Source organism: Hippoglossus hippoglossus, chromosome 17 (genome assembly GCF_009819705.1).
Source record: "Hippoglossus hippoglossus isolate fHipHip1 chromosome 17, fHipHip1.pri, whole genome shotgun sequence".
Taxonomy (NCBI): Eukaryota; Metazoa; Chordata; class Actinopteri; order Pleuronectiformes; family Pleuronectidae; genus Hippoglossus; species Hippoglossus hippoglossus.
In genome coordinates this window covers 21606839-21622446 of record NC_047167.1, presented here as the reverse complement: position 1 = coordinate 21622446, position 15608 = coordinate 21606839, and the positions used below count along the sequence as shown (strand labels likewise).

The 15608-nt window shown below is 43.6% G+C and overlaps 1 protein-coding gene across 1 annotated transcript in view; it reads left to right on the top strand.

The window, feature by feature from the left end:
• Positions 1 to 15608, top strand: part of LOC117777883 (contactin-associated protein-like 4) — a 62054-nt gene that overhangs the window by 32905 nt on the left and 13541 nt on the right. The window contains exons 6-16 of the mRNA XM_034612951.1: positions 2909 to 3084; positions 3207 to 3353; positions 5301 to 5568; positions 6180 to 6329; positions 6431 to 6602; positions 9276 to 9382; positions 10587 to 10706; positions 11031 to 11231; positions 12704 to 12866; positions 13878 to 14005; positions 14134 to 14304. Of these exons, the coding sequence (XP_034468842.1) occupies positions 2909 to 3084; positions 3207 to 3353; positions 5301 to 5568; positions 6180 to 6329; positions 6431 to 6602; positions 9276 to 9382; positions 10587 to 10706; positions 11031 to 11231; positions 12704 to 12866; positions 13878 to 14005; positions 14134 to 14304 (1803 nt within the window). The remainder of the gene's footprint in view (positions 1 to 2908; positions 3085 to 3206; positions 3354 to 5300; positions 5569 to 6179; positions 6330 to 6430; positions 6603 to 9275; positions 9383 to 10586; positions 10707 to 11030; positions 11232 to 12703; positions 12867 to 13877; positions 14006 to 14133; positions 14305 to 15608) is intronic.

The following is a 15608-nucleotide window of genomic DNA, read 5'->3' as shown; positions in this document are numbered from 1 at the left end:
ACGGTCAGTTACCTTTTATCCTTTTCTCTCTTATTATTTCTTTCTCTTCCTCCCTTCCACTCTCTCTCTCTCTTTCCTCGACATTGGATTTTTAGGTTGCAGGTTGTGTAATTGAACTCGTCTGCTGTGTGCATTGACCCTGAGCCCGTGCATGGTTCTGCTCTGTGAACACATCCAGGCTGGAACAGATGCGTTTTGCTTTATGGGGCAACTCTGAATGACGGAAACAGAAACTCTGTCGTGGAAGACACAGATAGATAGAAAACCGATTGTAGATTAAATTGTTTTCAGTCGGTTCTAAACTCTTTGTGCGACGTCTTGTCTTCATCTGATCCGAGCTGCTGTAGAGATCTGCTGCTGTCAGCTGACGTACTGGTTTGTGGCTCCGCTTGACTTTGTGACTCAATTTCATTTCATCCATTAAATTCATTTCTTTTATTCCATTTGCTTCAGTTGGGCATCGACAAATCTGACCCTAAAGATCTGTTAGTGGTCGTTTAATATGATCCAAGCTCCTAGAGGCCACTCAGTCTGCAGAGTGTCTGGATTTGACTCGTCGACTTTATTGTAAAAACCCGGTGAACTTGTACTTAAGGCGAGAAAACGTGAACGAGGGTTTATTTGAACATACTCACAGTAACACAACATTTCAACACGGTGCATCAACACATTAACACTCTGATACTTGGTCTTGTTGATATCTTTATTTACACATCTTTTGCCATGTCACTAAACTGCAGGAGATTCTGCAAATACAACCGTAAAAACCTAAAAATACATTTTACTGAACCTCTGAAATACCTTCAACTGCAAACACAAAATCAGGCAGAGGCCTTTTTTATCTTCTAATGACAAACCATCAGGTCCCGTTACCACGGCTGCACGGTGAGACGCAGACCCTAAGAAAGAGGAGACCAGACACGGTGGGAATCAGTTGTGCATCAGTGGGCTTTTCCAAACCGTGTTTACAGTGAGGAAATGATGTTTGCAGCTGATTACAGCAGCTCCTGATAAAGGCCGGCACTGTTTTCCTGTGTAATCAGATTTGGCGAGCAGCTGTAATGAGATTGTAATGATGCAGTGTTACTGTGCAGGAGGAAAGCAGATTGTCGAGCGGAGGCTGCGAGACGGAGTCAAACCAATCCCGTCTGATCCTCCCTCACATTAAATACAACGTTGTCGTCATTAGCAGATTTTTATTCCTTATTTATTGAGAGGATTCGCTGAACGTGCTCGTTCTTGTTCAGCAGCAGAATACCTCATATTCTCAAGCATCCTCAAGCACAGTCTGGATTCACTGAGGAGCTACGACATGGAAATATATATCGTGCACCTCGTGCTACGAAGATGAAACATGTTTTGATTTGTGCGACCTCGTGACCTCTCCTCTGTGCCAGTATCACGCTGATCTTTACATTTTTCATATCTGCTGACCCGCGGCTTGTTAATATTTTCTGTGCACATTCACGATCCCGTCAGGAAGTGACCTATTGATTTTTTATACGACCCCCATTTCAATTCATGTTGCAGTCTTGCTCAAGGACTCAATGACAGTGGGTTTTACACATGGGAACGGTGCTGCTGTTCTGAATTCCACAACGCACCATCATTTCCCCTTTTTGGTTCAAGAACTGAAATAACAACACATGCAAATACAGAAACACGCTTCAAAAAGGGAGAACGACACCAGGAATGTTCCAGGGGACCAAAAAAAGTGATGAACCTGAAGATTAATGCTTTGTGAAGTTATTGAAGTCTGCTCCTCGTCAGTGGTGACGGAAATTGATCAAATTGATGAAGACGTTTTCTGAGTTTGCAGTGCGTTGAGCTCTCTTGGCCACCGTACGATTCAATACTAGAAAGATGAGACACATTAGAGAGAGGAGTATGTTCCCGTTACACCAACAGCTGCAGAACAAAATGCCTCTGGACACATCTGGATAGACCAACAACCAGTCAGAGCGACGACACATGTGACGTAGCACAGAAAATATAAATCAAATTAAAGGTTGTAAAAAGGCTCATAGGAATCATCGCTTCTTAAAAATAATATTCTGCTGGAAAGAGGGAAACCACAGAGGAAAATAAAGACGACCCAGAACCGAGAGGGAGCACTCTAAATATTATTTTCATTTCATTCTGTGTGTGTTTGCCCTTTGATCCCTCGCATTGATTCCTGCTCTTTTCAGCAAGAAATCAAATCATCCGTCAAATGAGACTCTCGCTCATGGACTCCTCTCCCTCCATCAACACAGTAACCGTTGCATTGATCGGTGCCAATGGATTGATAGAGTGTGTTTTTAAGCCTTGTCATGTCTCCTCTTGTATTGATTTCACTGTTTCTTGTCATTCACCCACAAAAAAATCCTCTTTTTCATGAAGTCCGCGTTCGAAACAAACCCGAGCTGAACTATCAGAGATGCATTTGTCCATCGTCTTCCAGACTGACTCTGTGAAGCCGGGATTGTCTCTCCCTGTAGAACGTCTGATACATTTTTAATGACTCACTGTATTCACCTCTTTCTACTCGTCAGCAGAGACACAGAGTTTCTCTCACCGGTTCTTTGGGGGGGGGGGAAGCAGAAACGTATCCACTAAATCGGACCTGCTGGTGCTCATCTATCATTAATGATGTCGCACCATGTTCCCTCTGTGGTGTTTCAGATCAGGCTTTATCACAACTCGAGTACGCAGATACAAAGAAGTTTCTAATGAGACGAGACCTCGCTGTGATCCTCTCTGTGGGATTCTGACAAAAATCTGAATATTCACAACAGTGGAGAAGCTTTATTTGATCTGTTGCTCGTTTCTCTTAGCTCTGGTCAAAGAACGGAAACAAAGCTTTGTATTGAGAACAGAGAGTCTCGTTTTTATTCCCTTGTCTCCTCCTCTGTTCGCTGTGTTTCAGGCGGAGCTTCATCCACGGAGCCGCGGCGTCTTGCCTCCCTTGGCAGCCTGCTGGACGATCAGCACTGGCACCATGTCGTACTGGAGAGAGGCGGCGCTCACCTCAACCTCACTGTGGACAGACACACACAGAGGGTTCAAATCCCTGCAGAGTTCGTCCACTGGGACGTCGAACAGGTGTCGTGAAAACAGCAGAATACACAGAGTCTCAATGCACATACAGGACGAGCGTAAAAGTAGATATTTTACTCGTATTATCGTATTTACGTGTAACCGTCTGTGTTTCTGTGCCCATGCAGCTGATGTTAGGGACGGTCCAGAGCCTGAGTTCTCAGAAACCACTCGTCTCCGAGAAGAACTTCAGCGGCTGCCTGGAAAACCTGCTGCACAACGGACTCAACCTGATAGAACGAGCGAAGCACAACAACCAGCAAGTTACTCTCATGGTGAGTTCACTCAGCTAAACACCAAACCATTCAAGGATCCTGGGAACTGGGCTTGATGGGCCAACTATAACATTGTAAGACCAGTTTCCACCACCAGGTTAGAAATGTTTAAATATGTTTAAACAATTTCTGTCCTGTAATTTGTTTGATCTGATTAGAATCTGTAGATAACGTTCACTAACCTTCACCTCAAGATAAAATAATAACAGTTATGAAAGTAATAAAGGCCTGTTCCCACACTCCATCACGAGAAGGTGTTGAACCAGGGTGTTTATATTGATGCAGGTGATGCAGTGTGTGTTTAAACGTCGTGTACAGAACAGCAGCTTTGTGTTTTTAAAGTTAGAAACTGCTGTAATAAGGCTTCAGGCTGCTCTGCTCCTTTTATGAGAAAATATATCTTCAATCACTGGAGGAGCTGGAAATAAGATCTGCAGAGCTGCCTCCGAATGTCGTCCTCCATTAAATCCCTGTCGGTCATTCAAACCCTGAGAGAGCGTTTTGTTCGTGACTCTCTCATTAGAACCAAACACATTAGAACCAAACACACACCAGGACAGTTCAACACAGAGTTTCTGTTGTTTTCTCATTGATCGCTCCCCCGTGTCTCCCACCGAGATTTAGTTTCAGTGGTGAAGTATTGGTTCACCACTGACATCTGTACGCTGCCTCATGAGCCGCTGGCTGGTTAATGAAGCCAGGACAAAGTACTGCAGAAAGTTAGACCCTCGCTAATGCCTCCTTATCTCGGCCATTAGGACCTTCACATGTTTCTAAATCCACACTGAGTGCATCGTGTAGAGACTCTACAGGGAGAGATAAATGCTCTCTGCTTACAGTGACGGTCCAAACTGCAGGAAAAAAAACATAAAGTGTCAGGAAAGAGGAACACAGATTCACACGCATGGCTGAGGATGGTAATTAGAATGGTGCTGCGGCTCTTTAAGGGGCTTTCTGCAAAGTTAGGACCCAATGTGCTACAGAGATAAGACGGGGTTTCATGTGAGAGGAGCATTAATACAAAGAAAACTAGAAGGGCACTCAGAGAGCACATTACTCCACCAGGGCTGATTGGCCACTTAAGCATCATCATCACCACCAGATCAGATACGTGCACACAGAAAGGTTCTGCAAACATTAAATGCAGGAAAAGATCTGTATAGTGCAACTTAAAATAAGATCCCCCGCAAGAAATACGTCATTTGATTCGCAAAATCCAAATCATTCTACAGATCTGCATCAAATTTCACTATGTGGATATTAGCACTTCGCACACGCCGTATTTATTTCATAAAGATCTCTGTATCATTTCTTGAGAAATTCACAAACAGAACAGTCCTATTTAATAAAAGAAATCCAGGATAATACAGATCTACACCAACATTTTATGGGTTCTTCCCTGATCCATTCCGTGGAAATGCTTCCTGCAGTTGTTGCATGATCTTGCTTTTCAAACAAACAAATGGACGAGGGTGAAAACGAGGTCTCAGAGTGTGGATGGAGAAGGATCAGAGTTTTGCTGCTGGAGTCTCGAGGTTTTTAATTAAATTATTGTTTTGCTGCTGCAGCTTTAACCACGGACCTGGTGGAATCACCACCTTTAAAAACAACGCAGTGTATCAGAGACGTTGGGATGAAGGAGTTCTCAGCTCACTATCTGCTCTCCTCCTTTTATTTTCTGTCTTTATCTCTCTCCTACATCACGGGTGACTTTGGTATTTTCAGTTTGCCTCCTAATCATATCCCCGAGCCTTGCTGTTATCATTATGTTAATACCTGTGTCCTCTTTAAGGAGACTTGCTGATGAGATCACGGTGACATGAGGTCACATCGACACGCCCTCTGCAACTGATTAATATTCATGTTTTACCTTGTTTTATCTGCCTAGTCATCATTTTTCCTGTCACACCTCCGCCCCCCTCCTCTCTGCATCTCTCTCCATCTCAGGGCAATGTGACCTTTTCTTGTGCTGAGCCAGTTTCCGTCGCCGTGACGTTTCCCGGCCCCCAGAGCTTCCTCCAGTTGCCAGGGGCGATGGCGTCCTCTTCAGGGGGCGTGTCCGTGGGGTTCCAGTTTCGCACGTGGAACAAGGCGGGGCTTCTGCTCACCTTTGACCTCCCTCACGAAGGAGGAGTGGCCTGGCTGCACCTGAGTGAGGCCAGACTGCGGCTGCAGATCCAGAAGGCTGGCAGGGCGCTGCTGGAGCTCAGTGCAGGTCAGTCACCACGACGACCCTTCAGACGCCATTATCCCCGACACCCTCATCCACCTCTAACCACTGAGAGTTAAAACTATCCCTTTAAGACGATTGCAACATGTAGATTATTTCCCTTTACCTCCTGTACTTTGCCAAAGCTCGTCTCCTTGTGGCAGAGCGCTGCAGTCGATGGCACAGTGTGATGACGGGGGTGTGTTCCGGAACAAAGCATTGACAGGGAGAAAAATAGAGCCGATAATGAGATATTGATCTATTCACTCAACTCAGAGCTTCACCAGGCTCAGACCTGCAGGTACATGGTGCAGGTCAATGACACAGAGGAGGCAGGAAGTGAAGTAACAATCCTGTTCTCCACTCATCAGCTCCTGATTTCAATCTATTTAGTCATTTTATGGTTTTATTCTTCTAAATATTGTTTTATTGTGAGAAAGACATGAAGAACAAGCAGTTTGGTGCATGTGTGGCTGTGGAGTGACCGGGTATCTAATTTGGTCACTGCACATGCTTCTTCTTCTCCTTGGAACATCTGCTGCAGGTCTGAATGAACACGTGAAGACAAAATAATCTGATTTCAAGCCGTTTGTGTTAACGACCTTTTTGGTTCCAAGGTTCTGCTCTGAACGACGGCCAGTGGCACTCAGTGGAGCTCAACTCCAGAGGAGGACGTGTGACCATCGCTGTGGATAAAGAGGAAGGGGGGGTCGCTCACGCCAGCCCCTCATTTCTGTTCATGGCAGGAAGTCATCTCTTCTTTGGCGGTGAGAGCAAAATACACGGTATCGTTGTTAGCAGATAAAACAAAGAGGGAGCACTCAGCAACCACACTCACATACTGATAAGTCTCTCTCTTCGGTTTCAGGTTGTCCTGCTGAAGACGACCGTCAGGAATGTAGAAACCCCTTCAACGTCTTCCAGGGCTGCATGCGTCTCTTCACGCTCCACAACCAACACGTGGATCTCATCACGGTGCAGCAAAAACATCTGGGCAACTACAGCAACCTGCACATCGACATGTGTGGAATCATCGACAGGTCGGTGTTCAAATGAACTCTGTGTGATGTCACCCTGCACTCATGTCCTGCACGGAGACCTTCATCATGTCAGCATTCAAACTGTCAGGATGAATAAAGCTTTTATACCTCGACACACAGATGGTTGATCATTTTCAAACCATTTTTTACAGTGAGTGTCTTGTAAGGATTTTGCTGGTCTTACAGATCATAAAGATTACTTTCAATTTACTCCACAAAGTAAGGAACTCCACCAGCAACGGGATTTAAACCCATGAGGACTTTGAGTCTTGAGTCCACGACCTTAACCACTCAGCCATCCTGATAATTGTCAGCATTCTTCCCTGCGACTCTAAATTCTGAATCCTGAGGTGTAAAACAAAGAATGATTTGATAGTTTTGAATCCCCAAGGACTTGAATCCATTGCAACTTAAGTGCGACGCCTTAACTACTCGGCCGTCCTGGTGACTGTAAGGGAAAAAAGCATTTGCAAAGAAGAAATGTCCCTTTGTTACCTCCTCTGCTGTTGATCAGGTCGTGCACAGTGGATTTCTGGTGGGTTTTCACTGAAAGCAGCTGCCTGTCGTGGAAGGGAAACAATCCTGATGACAGTAACTCTAACAGGCGGAAATGAGCCCTTCTGCAAACACCAACTGCTGCCAGCTGTTAAACCTGTGGGTGGAAATATTCAGCTAGAGACAGAACAGATTCCAACCCAGCCACTCAGCCATTCTGGAAATGCTGCTTGATGTGGGATGGAAACGAGGTTGATGACGTCAGTGAGAGTGAACTACATCATTAAAGAAAAACAGAAAAGTAGTTTTAAAGTTCTGTGATATTTCAGTTTGCCCGACACAAGCAAAACCCCTGAAATACAAGTATCCATGTGATTCATTGTTACTGAAAAGACATTAATTATAGCTGCTATATAAACTCATGATTAACATTACACTGAAATTAAACTGTTGGAGTTCCGACCTCATGATAAAGACCTTCAGTGTGATTCATCGCTGGATTTTAAGATGATTAATGAAAGTGCGAATCGTCGACGACGATCCAGCGTCGGCACAATAACGTCAAGAGCGGCAGAGAGAGCCGATCCAATCGTGTGCCGTCCTGGTGTCTCGCCAAATAGCTGCAATTAATTAATGAGACAATTACACCAATTATAAACCCGCCTCGAGGGCACACACACACACACACACACACACACACACACACACACACACACACACACACACACACACACACACACACACACACACACACACACACACACACACACACACACACACACACACTGTATTGTAGGTAAATACGAGCAGACTTATTGAACCAGCCACTTGATATAGAGAATCCCCTCCAGTGGTTTTAATTAAATGTCTCATTTATTCTGAATTCATTAGATTATTATTCACTACAACACCGTTCAGGCACAGATCTGAGTGTTCGCAGGAAATAAAACAAAAACAAAAAAAAAAGAAAATCTGATTTCCAGGAAAGACAACAACAAAAAAAATCCCCAAATGTTCTCACTGTAGTTCTGCTGATTGAATTTCGGGCCCCTGGGATATATTGTGCTGTAAAGTCAGGTGGAAAATGGACTCACCATCAATGTGTGGTGATTCTGTGTGTGTGTGTGTGTGTGTGTGTGTGTGTGTGTGTGTGTGTGTGTGTGTGTGTGTGTGTGTGTGTGTGTGTGTGTGTGTGTGTTATTATTGCTGCCGGTGCCAAAGAGCATTATTATCGGGAGCTAACACTCCATTAACGGCACAAATGGAACTCAAACCCACAAGGTGCCTCTTCATCGGTTCAACACCTTGTTTTATACCGGGGGGGGGGGGGGGGGGGGGGGGGGGGGGGAACATCTTTCCCAGCCCACACTAAATTATTGAACTCACATTACACGAAACCTCTCTGATGTGATGTCAGATGGTAGTGATGGTGATGATGCTACTCTCAGCTGATTTAAGAAGAATGATCAGTAAAAGATTTTTGTATTTTTTTACTTCTATGTTCGTGTTGTATGTATAAATTGTCTCACACTCCCAATCAGACTCTTGAGAACGGGGGTTTTCTTCAGGGTTTTTTCTGTGTGGACTGAAGTTAATTGTCAAATTTTGGGTTTCAGGCTGAATTGTCTCACAGGAGGAGAATGATGACTTTTTGTTTAAAGCTCTGCTCTCTGCCTCGGGGCTGAGTACGAACAGCCCCGAGGCAGAGAGCACTGTGTTTCTGTGAATGACATTTCAGTGGGTTTGTGCTTTGGAGGAGACTGTTTGTTGTATAAATTGGGAATTTACTGCTGATCTGTCTGTGTCACTCTGTTGTTTGGTTTCCTGGAGATAAACTGGTTGTCAGATCCAATCAGTGAAGTATCTTAATACAGTTTTATTAAAAGGTTTCAACGCCTCTGGGCATTTTCATATTTTGCAAAGTTTTGAAGTAAAAGGGAGTAAACACAACTCCTGCATGGAACGATAATGAGCCCTGCTTCCATTCCTGACTTCCCATGTTGAGCTGCTCTCCGGGAGCAGGAGGAACACGGAGCACAACAGGCGACAGTCAATGTCCATCAATATCTGTGACAACGTCCTCTGCAGCTTCGTGTCTTCACTGGACACTCATTCATTTCACTTAATCTGTTTCAACCTCATCCTGATTATCTTAATAACAAGACTTCTCTCTCTCAGGTGTTCTCCCAGTCGCTGTGAACATGGCGGCCGCTGCAGTCAGTCCTGGACCATCTTCCACTGCAACTGCTCGGACAGCGGCTACAGCGGAGCGACCTGCCACAGCTGTGAGTCGCCCTGCTGCCACCACGTGTTATTGGAAACTAAGGCCAGATTCAGAGGATGAGAGGAGCTTCCCACACCACAGACTCTGGGCTTTTAAACAAAAAACCTTCAGAACAAACCAAAGGGAAGAAAAACTGGAAAAAACTTGTCTCCTTCAAATGTTGGAGAATGAATGAAACTGTTGCTTTAAATCACTTTTGAAGTTTTCAATATTTGACGGAGACGAGAATCTTTTTTTATGGAGGTGCAAATTGGAGACAAGGTAGAGAGAGAGAGAGAGAGAGAGAGAGAGAGAGAGAGAGAGAGAGAGAGAGAGAGAGAGAGAGAGAGAGCAGTAGAATTAAAGTTAGAATCAATTCAGAGATAAAATGTGAGAAAGTGCAGTAAAGGCAGATAATGAATTTCCTTTTACACACCGGGAGGCAAACTGAAAAGACAATCTTTACAGTTACAGTATAAAATAAAACAGTGAAAGAGCACAGGGACGAAAAAATGAATGTGATTGACGTGCTGTGTTTCTTTCATGCACACGTCAGTTGGCAGAACGACTGTTTACAGCTTGAACTTGAATTCTGCGAGTGTCAATCACAGATGCACTTAGCAGCAACACAGCTTAGTAGTTATAGTTATATATGAGTTTCCCTCTGTGGTGCGGGAGCTGCAGATTGGCCTTTAAAGGAAGTGGCCCCTGAATTGCGACACAGATAATATACTTTATATAAAGATCGAGGACATGACTGCTCCCCCCGAAAGTGAAGCCAAAACATCTTGATCGCCCCCTGATGGCTGCCTGCAGTATAGGTTCTAAACCTCCTCCCAGTTATTGAATGGGACAGAGAGCAAATTAAAAAGTCAAAGGTAAAATCAAGTATGCGACCTTGATACATAAATACATACATAACCTACCTTGGAGGTATGTGTGTATGTGACTGGAGGAGGAGGAGGAGGAGGAGGAGGAGGAAGACAAGTGGCTAGAGGAAGAGGGGGGACAGATCAAGGTTTATTGAGTATTTGTATTCCCATCAGTCTTTGCTGTCCCCCCTCAGCTGGACTGATCTTTGTGTGACGAAAAATAAAACCTGATGATTTCCTCTCTGGTTGTGATTCAGTTGTGACACATACACAAACTCCCATAATCCTCCACAGTGCGATCATCCCCTCGATGTGTCGATGTCGACGTGACGCGTCTCGTTCTTTTCCTCACAGCCGTGTACGAGCAGTCGTGCGAGGCGTACAAACACAACGGCAACACGTCGGGACATTTCTACATCGACGTGGACGGCAGCGGACCAATCAGACCACAGCTGGTCTACTGCAACATGACAGGTGTCTCTCTCTCTCTCTCTCTCTCTCTCTCTCTCTCTCTCTCTCTCTCTCTCTCTCTCTCTCCTTCATCCTCCCATCATCACTCAATGTTCTGTATGATGAACGTTTACATAATTGTAAATGATGGCGCTCCTCTCATCATCTCAGACCCACTTCATGTTTTATCTTTCCTTCTTGCATCGTTGCTTCTATCTCTCTCCTTCCTTCCTCTCTCTCTCTCTCTACATGTCTTTATATCAGGATGATGTAGAACTTAATTGTCTTTATTTTAATATTTATCTTTCCCTCTCTATGACTTTACCTGATGATTGTTGATGATTGCAGCGGCCGACACGTGGATGGTGATCCAGCACAACAACACGGACCTGACCAGAGTCCGAGCGTCTCCGGGTCAGAACCAGCTCCTGATTCACTTTGACTACTCCACTGGAGAAGAGCAGCTGATGGCTGCTGTCGGCCAATCAGAGCACTGTGAACAGGAAGTGTCCTACCACTGCAGGAGGTCCCGCCTCCTCAACACTCCAGGTAAAGACCGTTTTTTTTTTTTAATTAATCCAGCAAAGAAAGTGCATCTCAACTCCTTAAGTTACATCCACTTTCAATCTCACTTATTCTTTTCCTACCTCTGGGTAGAGGAAGCATGAAACTACACGGTGGTAATTCTACTTCTTTTTTATATTGAAGAATCATTACATTTAAGATGTTACCACTAAATCCCACTTGTTTTACTTCTTGTGTTTTCTCTGAATCTAATTTAAAAACAGTTGTTACATTATATGTTTAATTGGTCTGGAGAAAACGATCCCGTCGGGTCGGCACATTTTTCTCGCTCCACCAGACAAAAGAAAAATAATTGTTTTGGTCGTTGCTGGAAACTTAATCAGGCTCCGAGGTTTTGTTTCTTCTTCCTCTTTAGAGTCAGACAAACAGATTGTGTTAGATTGATTTCAGACTGAGCATCGACTCCAATTAGTTTGTCTGTGTTTCGTTTTCCTAAAAGTTATTTCATGTCATTAATCGACATTAACGCTGCGACTCTGTGTTTAGAAATTTTTCTTCCCTGTGACAAAGTGAATAGTAACGACGACCATTATACACACATAACTTTTGCACGGCGTTAAAGAGCAAAGGGAAAACGTCGTGATATAAATCTACTTTCAAGACGTTTAGCATGAAAACAAAGAGATGGAAGTTTAACAGCAAACAATAGATGGATTGAGGAAAGAATAGAGGAAGAGACAGATGGATGAGTGGGGGAGTGTTTTGTTTTTGTGGCTTATAAAGTTTCAGTCTGAACATGAGCACAAAGTAAAGAGAAGAACATGAACAACAACAAAGGACGTATTTATTGACATATGTAATAATAATAGTAAGAAGAATTATAAACTTTATTTCCGTAGCACAACATGCAGCTCAAAGTTATTTTCATAAAAGAAAAGCAGAAGCTTAAAAACAGAAGATGTTCACAAAGTAAAAGTTGTTTAAACAATCAAACGTGTGAAAACAGGGTTCAAGCAACTTTAAGATTACAAGTAAAGAAGAGACGTGGTTGAATTAAATAAAAGAAAGTTTTGAGTAGTTTTTTTAAAACACGTCTGCAGAGGAGACCCTGGGAAATAAAGTAAATAATGCAGAAGAGGAAATTGATGGAAATAAACAAAGTAGTTCATTTTTAAATCATGGCCACAATGTTTTTTCTCAGCACAGTTTTATTTTAAAAGCTGAGATATACTTGGCAGCGTTTCTAAGGAGAAATGAAGTGAAAGCTCCTCTGAAGAAAAAGTCTTATGTTTCTATTTCTGAAAGTTTGATTTGTATCTGCGGTTTCAGATCTTATGTCTACAACAACTCACGTTTAAATGGAAACAGTCTCTCTGGTAACTGAGATTATTCATACATTGTTATTATCAAAAGGAACCAAAGGCTAAAGGACGACTCTCAACCTGAAACAACAAACTGTGTTCTCGTGTGTATGAGCTGTGCTCTGTGTGTTTCAGAGGGATCTCCGTTCAGCTGGTGGCTCGGTGGTCCGGGTTCCGGTCGTGTGCAGACGTACTGGGGCGGAGCTCAGCCGGGCAGCCGACAGTGCGCCTGCGGCCTGCAGGGCGACTGCGTGGACCCGCAGCACTACTGCAACTGTGACGCCGACGGCATGGAGTGGTACTGACGTTAATAAACTATGAATATATGTTAGTTTTTTAGTTTTCTTCTTGTCGTCTCTCTCTGTCCTCATGTTGAAAACTATTCTTTCCTGATATCAGTGTCGTCCTGCCTTTACGAACCAGACCTGCCGCTGCCGCTCTTTAATATTTCATTAGACTAACAAAGTGCTGTGCGCACCAGCTCTTCCAGGCCTGGATGTATTTTTACCTCCGCTCAGGAGATGGTTTTCATCAGGAAGCAGCGTTACACTGAAACTCCTGGACAGATGATCACAGTGGAGGATGTCTGGGTCAGAGAATCACTCATTAAACTTTGGCAACTATTTGATTTAAGAGATGGATCCAGTTAATTTCCTTCCTTTGCCAATACAAGAAAGGGCATTTTGGGACATTGTCATTACTTTCTCAGTGAATAATTCATGTTCATGTTTAGTGGCTAATATTTATGATTGTTGCCTGCGGATCCAAATAAAAATCTGAATCTAGTTTCAATGTGGTTTTATCAGGGCACTGTTGGAGGATGTGGCTCTGCTGTCAGCTTTTATACTTACACACTGTCAACAGTCACATTATCTACATAATTGGTTTTGGAAGGAGCTGTGGATGGTTATAATTTGTTTTTTGTTCTATTTATGTTCATATTTATTTCAGGAGACTGCACCTACACACTTCAGTCTTAGCATCAGCTTGTCACATCATGTAAAATCACCACAGGACTGATGAAACATTAAAAACACCAGAAAATCCAAGCAAACAAACCAGCATAGTTTTGTGATTGGTGGAGTTTCTTCATTCTCCTCATGCTTGTTTTTGTTTAACATTTGAATCTATGTTCTCATCATCTTCTGCTTCGTCTGTATTTCCTTCATCATCGTCTTCCTCTCCTCAACGTTTCATTTCGTTTCTTTTATCTATCTTCTTCCTCTTTTCTTTCATTCTCCTCCTGTTTATTTACTTCTGCACCTTCATCATCATTTTCCTTCACTTCCCTCTTTTCTGTCTCCACCAGGGCTGAGGACTCGGGCCTGCTCACCCACAAGGAGAGCCTCCCCGTCAGGTCTCTGGTGCTGGGTGACATCCAGAGGCCGGGGTCGGAGGCCGCCTATCTGGTGGGACCGCTCCGTTGTCATGGAGACAGTAAGCCCCTGACAGCAACCGTTCTTTATGTCTTCTTTTTTAAAACGTATCTAAAAAGACAGAGAAAGAATCACTCCTCATCTTTGCTTTCAGCTAATCAGCGAGAGGGTTTCTTGTGTTTCTATCAGAGAACTTGTGGAACGCCGCGTTTTTCGACAAGGAGACGTCGTACCTCCACTTCCCCACCTTCCACGGCGAGCTGAGCGCCGACATCTCCTTCCTGTTTAAAACCACGGCCTCCTCGGGGGTGTTCCTGGAAAACCTGGGCATCAAAGACTTCATCCGCATCGAGCTGAGCTGTGAGTCCAAACACACTTAACTTTTTAATATGTGTGCATTTTAAATATAACATGAAATCTTGGTGTTCTTTTCTTTACATTAGCTAGAGTCCAATATGGAACTTAACTCTGGATTTTGTGGAGTTTTCCATTTTCTATTGTTTTCTTCTCGTGTCGCTCGTGCGTTTCCAACATTTGATTCTGAGGTTTCACTGTTAGTTGATTTTTAATCAATTCTCTCCCTCAGACCGGCGCTGACTTCATTGATACCATATTCCCACCCACACGGGACGGCATTGCATTAACCATCCATCCAATAAATGTGTGAACAAGATTAAACCCATAAAGAGCAACTCGTAATTACTGTTGTGGCCACCTTGTTTTTACAGCAATTAATTTTACAGGTGTTTCATGAACTCTCGGGGGAATTTTCACCGTGACCCTGATTCGATTCCTGTCTCCTGCGTAACAAACACACGGGCGCCACAATGTGTCGTTTAGATTACGGCAGTAATAACCGACTGTAATAACTGTGTGTTGTGAGGTTTATGGGTGCCATGGAAATGTGGCAGGGTGGAAGAGGTACGTTTATAGCCCGCCGTAGATCGTGTTATTTGAAGTATGGCTGTATTACCCAACAAGGTGTCCTTGTGCTTACGTGGCTGTGGCAGTAATGCAGTGAGGTATGAATTACAGGTTTATGGGCGGCAGTGGTGTGTGTCATTTAAAAAAGAGCTGCGTAGACGCCATGAATCAGTAACTCGAGTCGTTCGTGTTTGGAATCTTTCATTTCACTTTACTCTTTTTAGGCTACATCCAGAATACGGCATTTTAATTTCAAACTAAAACTTAAACAATCTCATTTTGGCTCTTTATCAGTTTTAAACCGCGTCCACACCAATACGCCTTAAAATATATACACTGCACTTGCACATGCTGGTGTAAACAGGGATTTTTGCATATTGCACAAATAATATCTCGTCTCCTAAACATGTAAACAGTTGTATCATTTCAGAATTTAACAACAGCTGTTAGTAAAGTCATCAGGGTCAGGCACACTTGTAATTGTTTATCCCTGTTGTGTTCTACACTCGTAGCCGAGGCTCATGCCGATTGTTTAATGAACACGTAGTAGCATGGATGCAGCTTTGGTTGAGTTTACTTTACTTTTCCGTTTCAGTGGCTCTCCTTGTGTTTCGTTGCATTTTGGAGGAGGCTACTACAGAAATTGGATTGACAGGGACACACACACAGAAACTAATGCAGGGACACTGCTGCAGCAACAGCCTGGCTCCTCTGGGAAATCACTGTCATTGTTGTTGTTC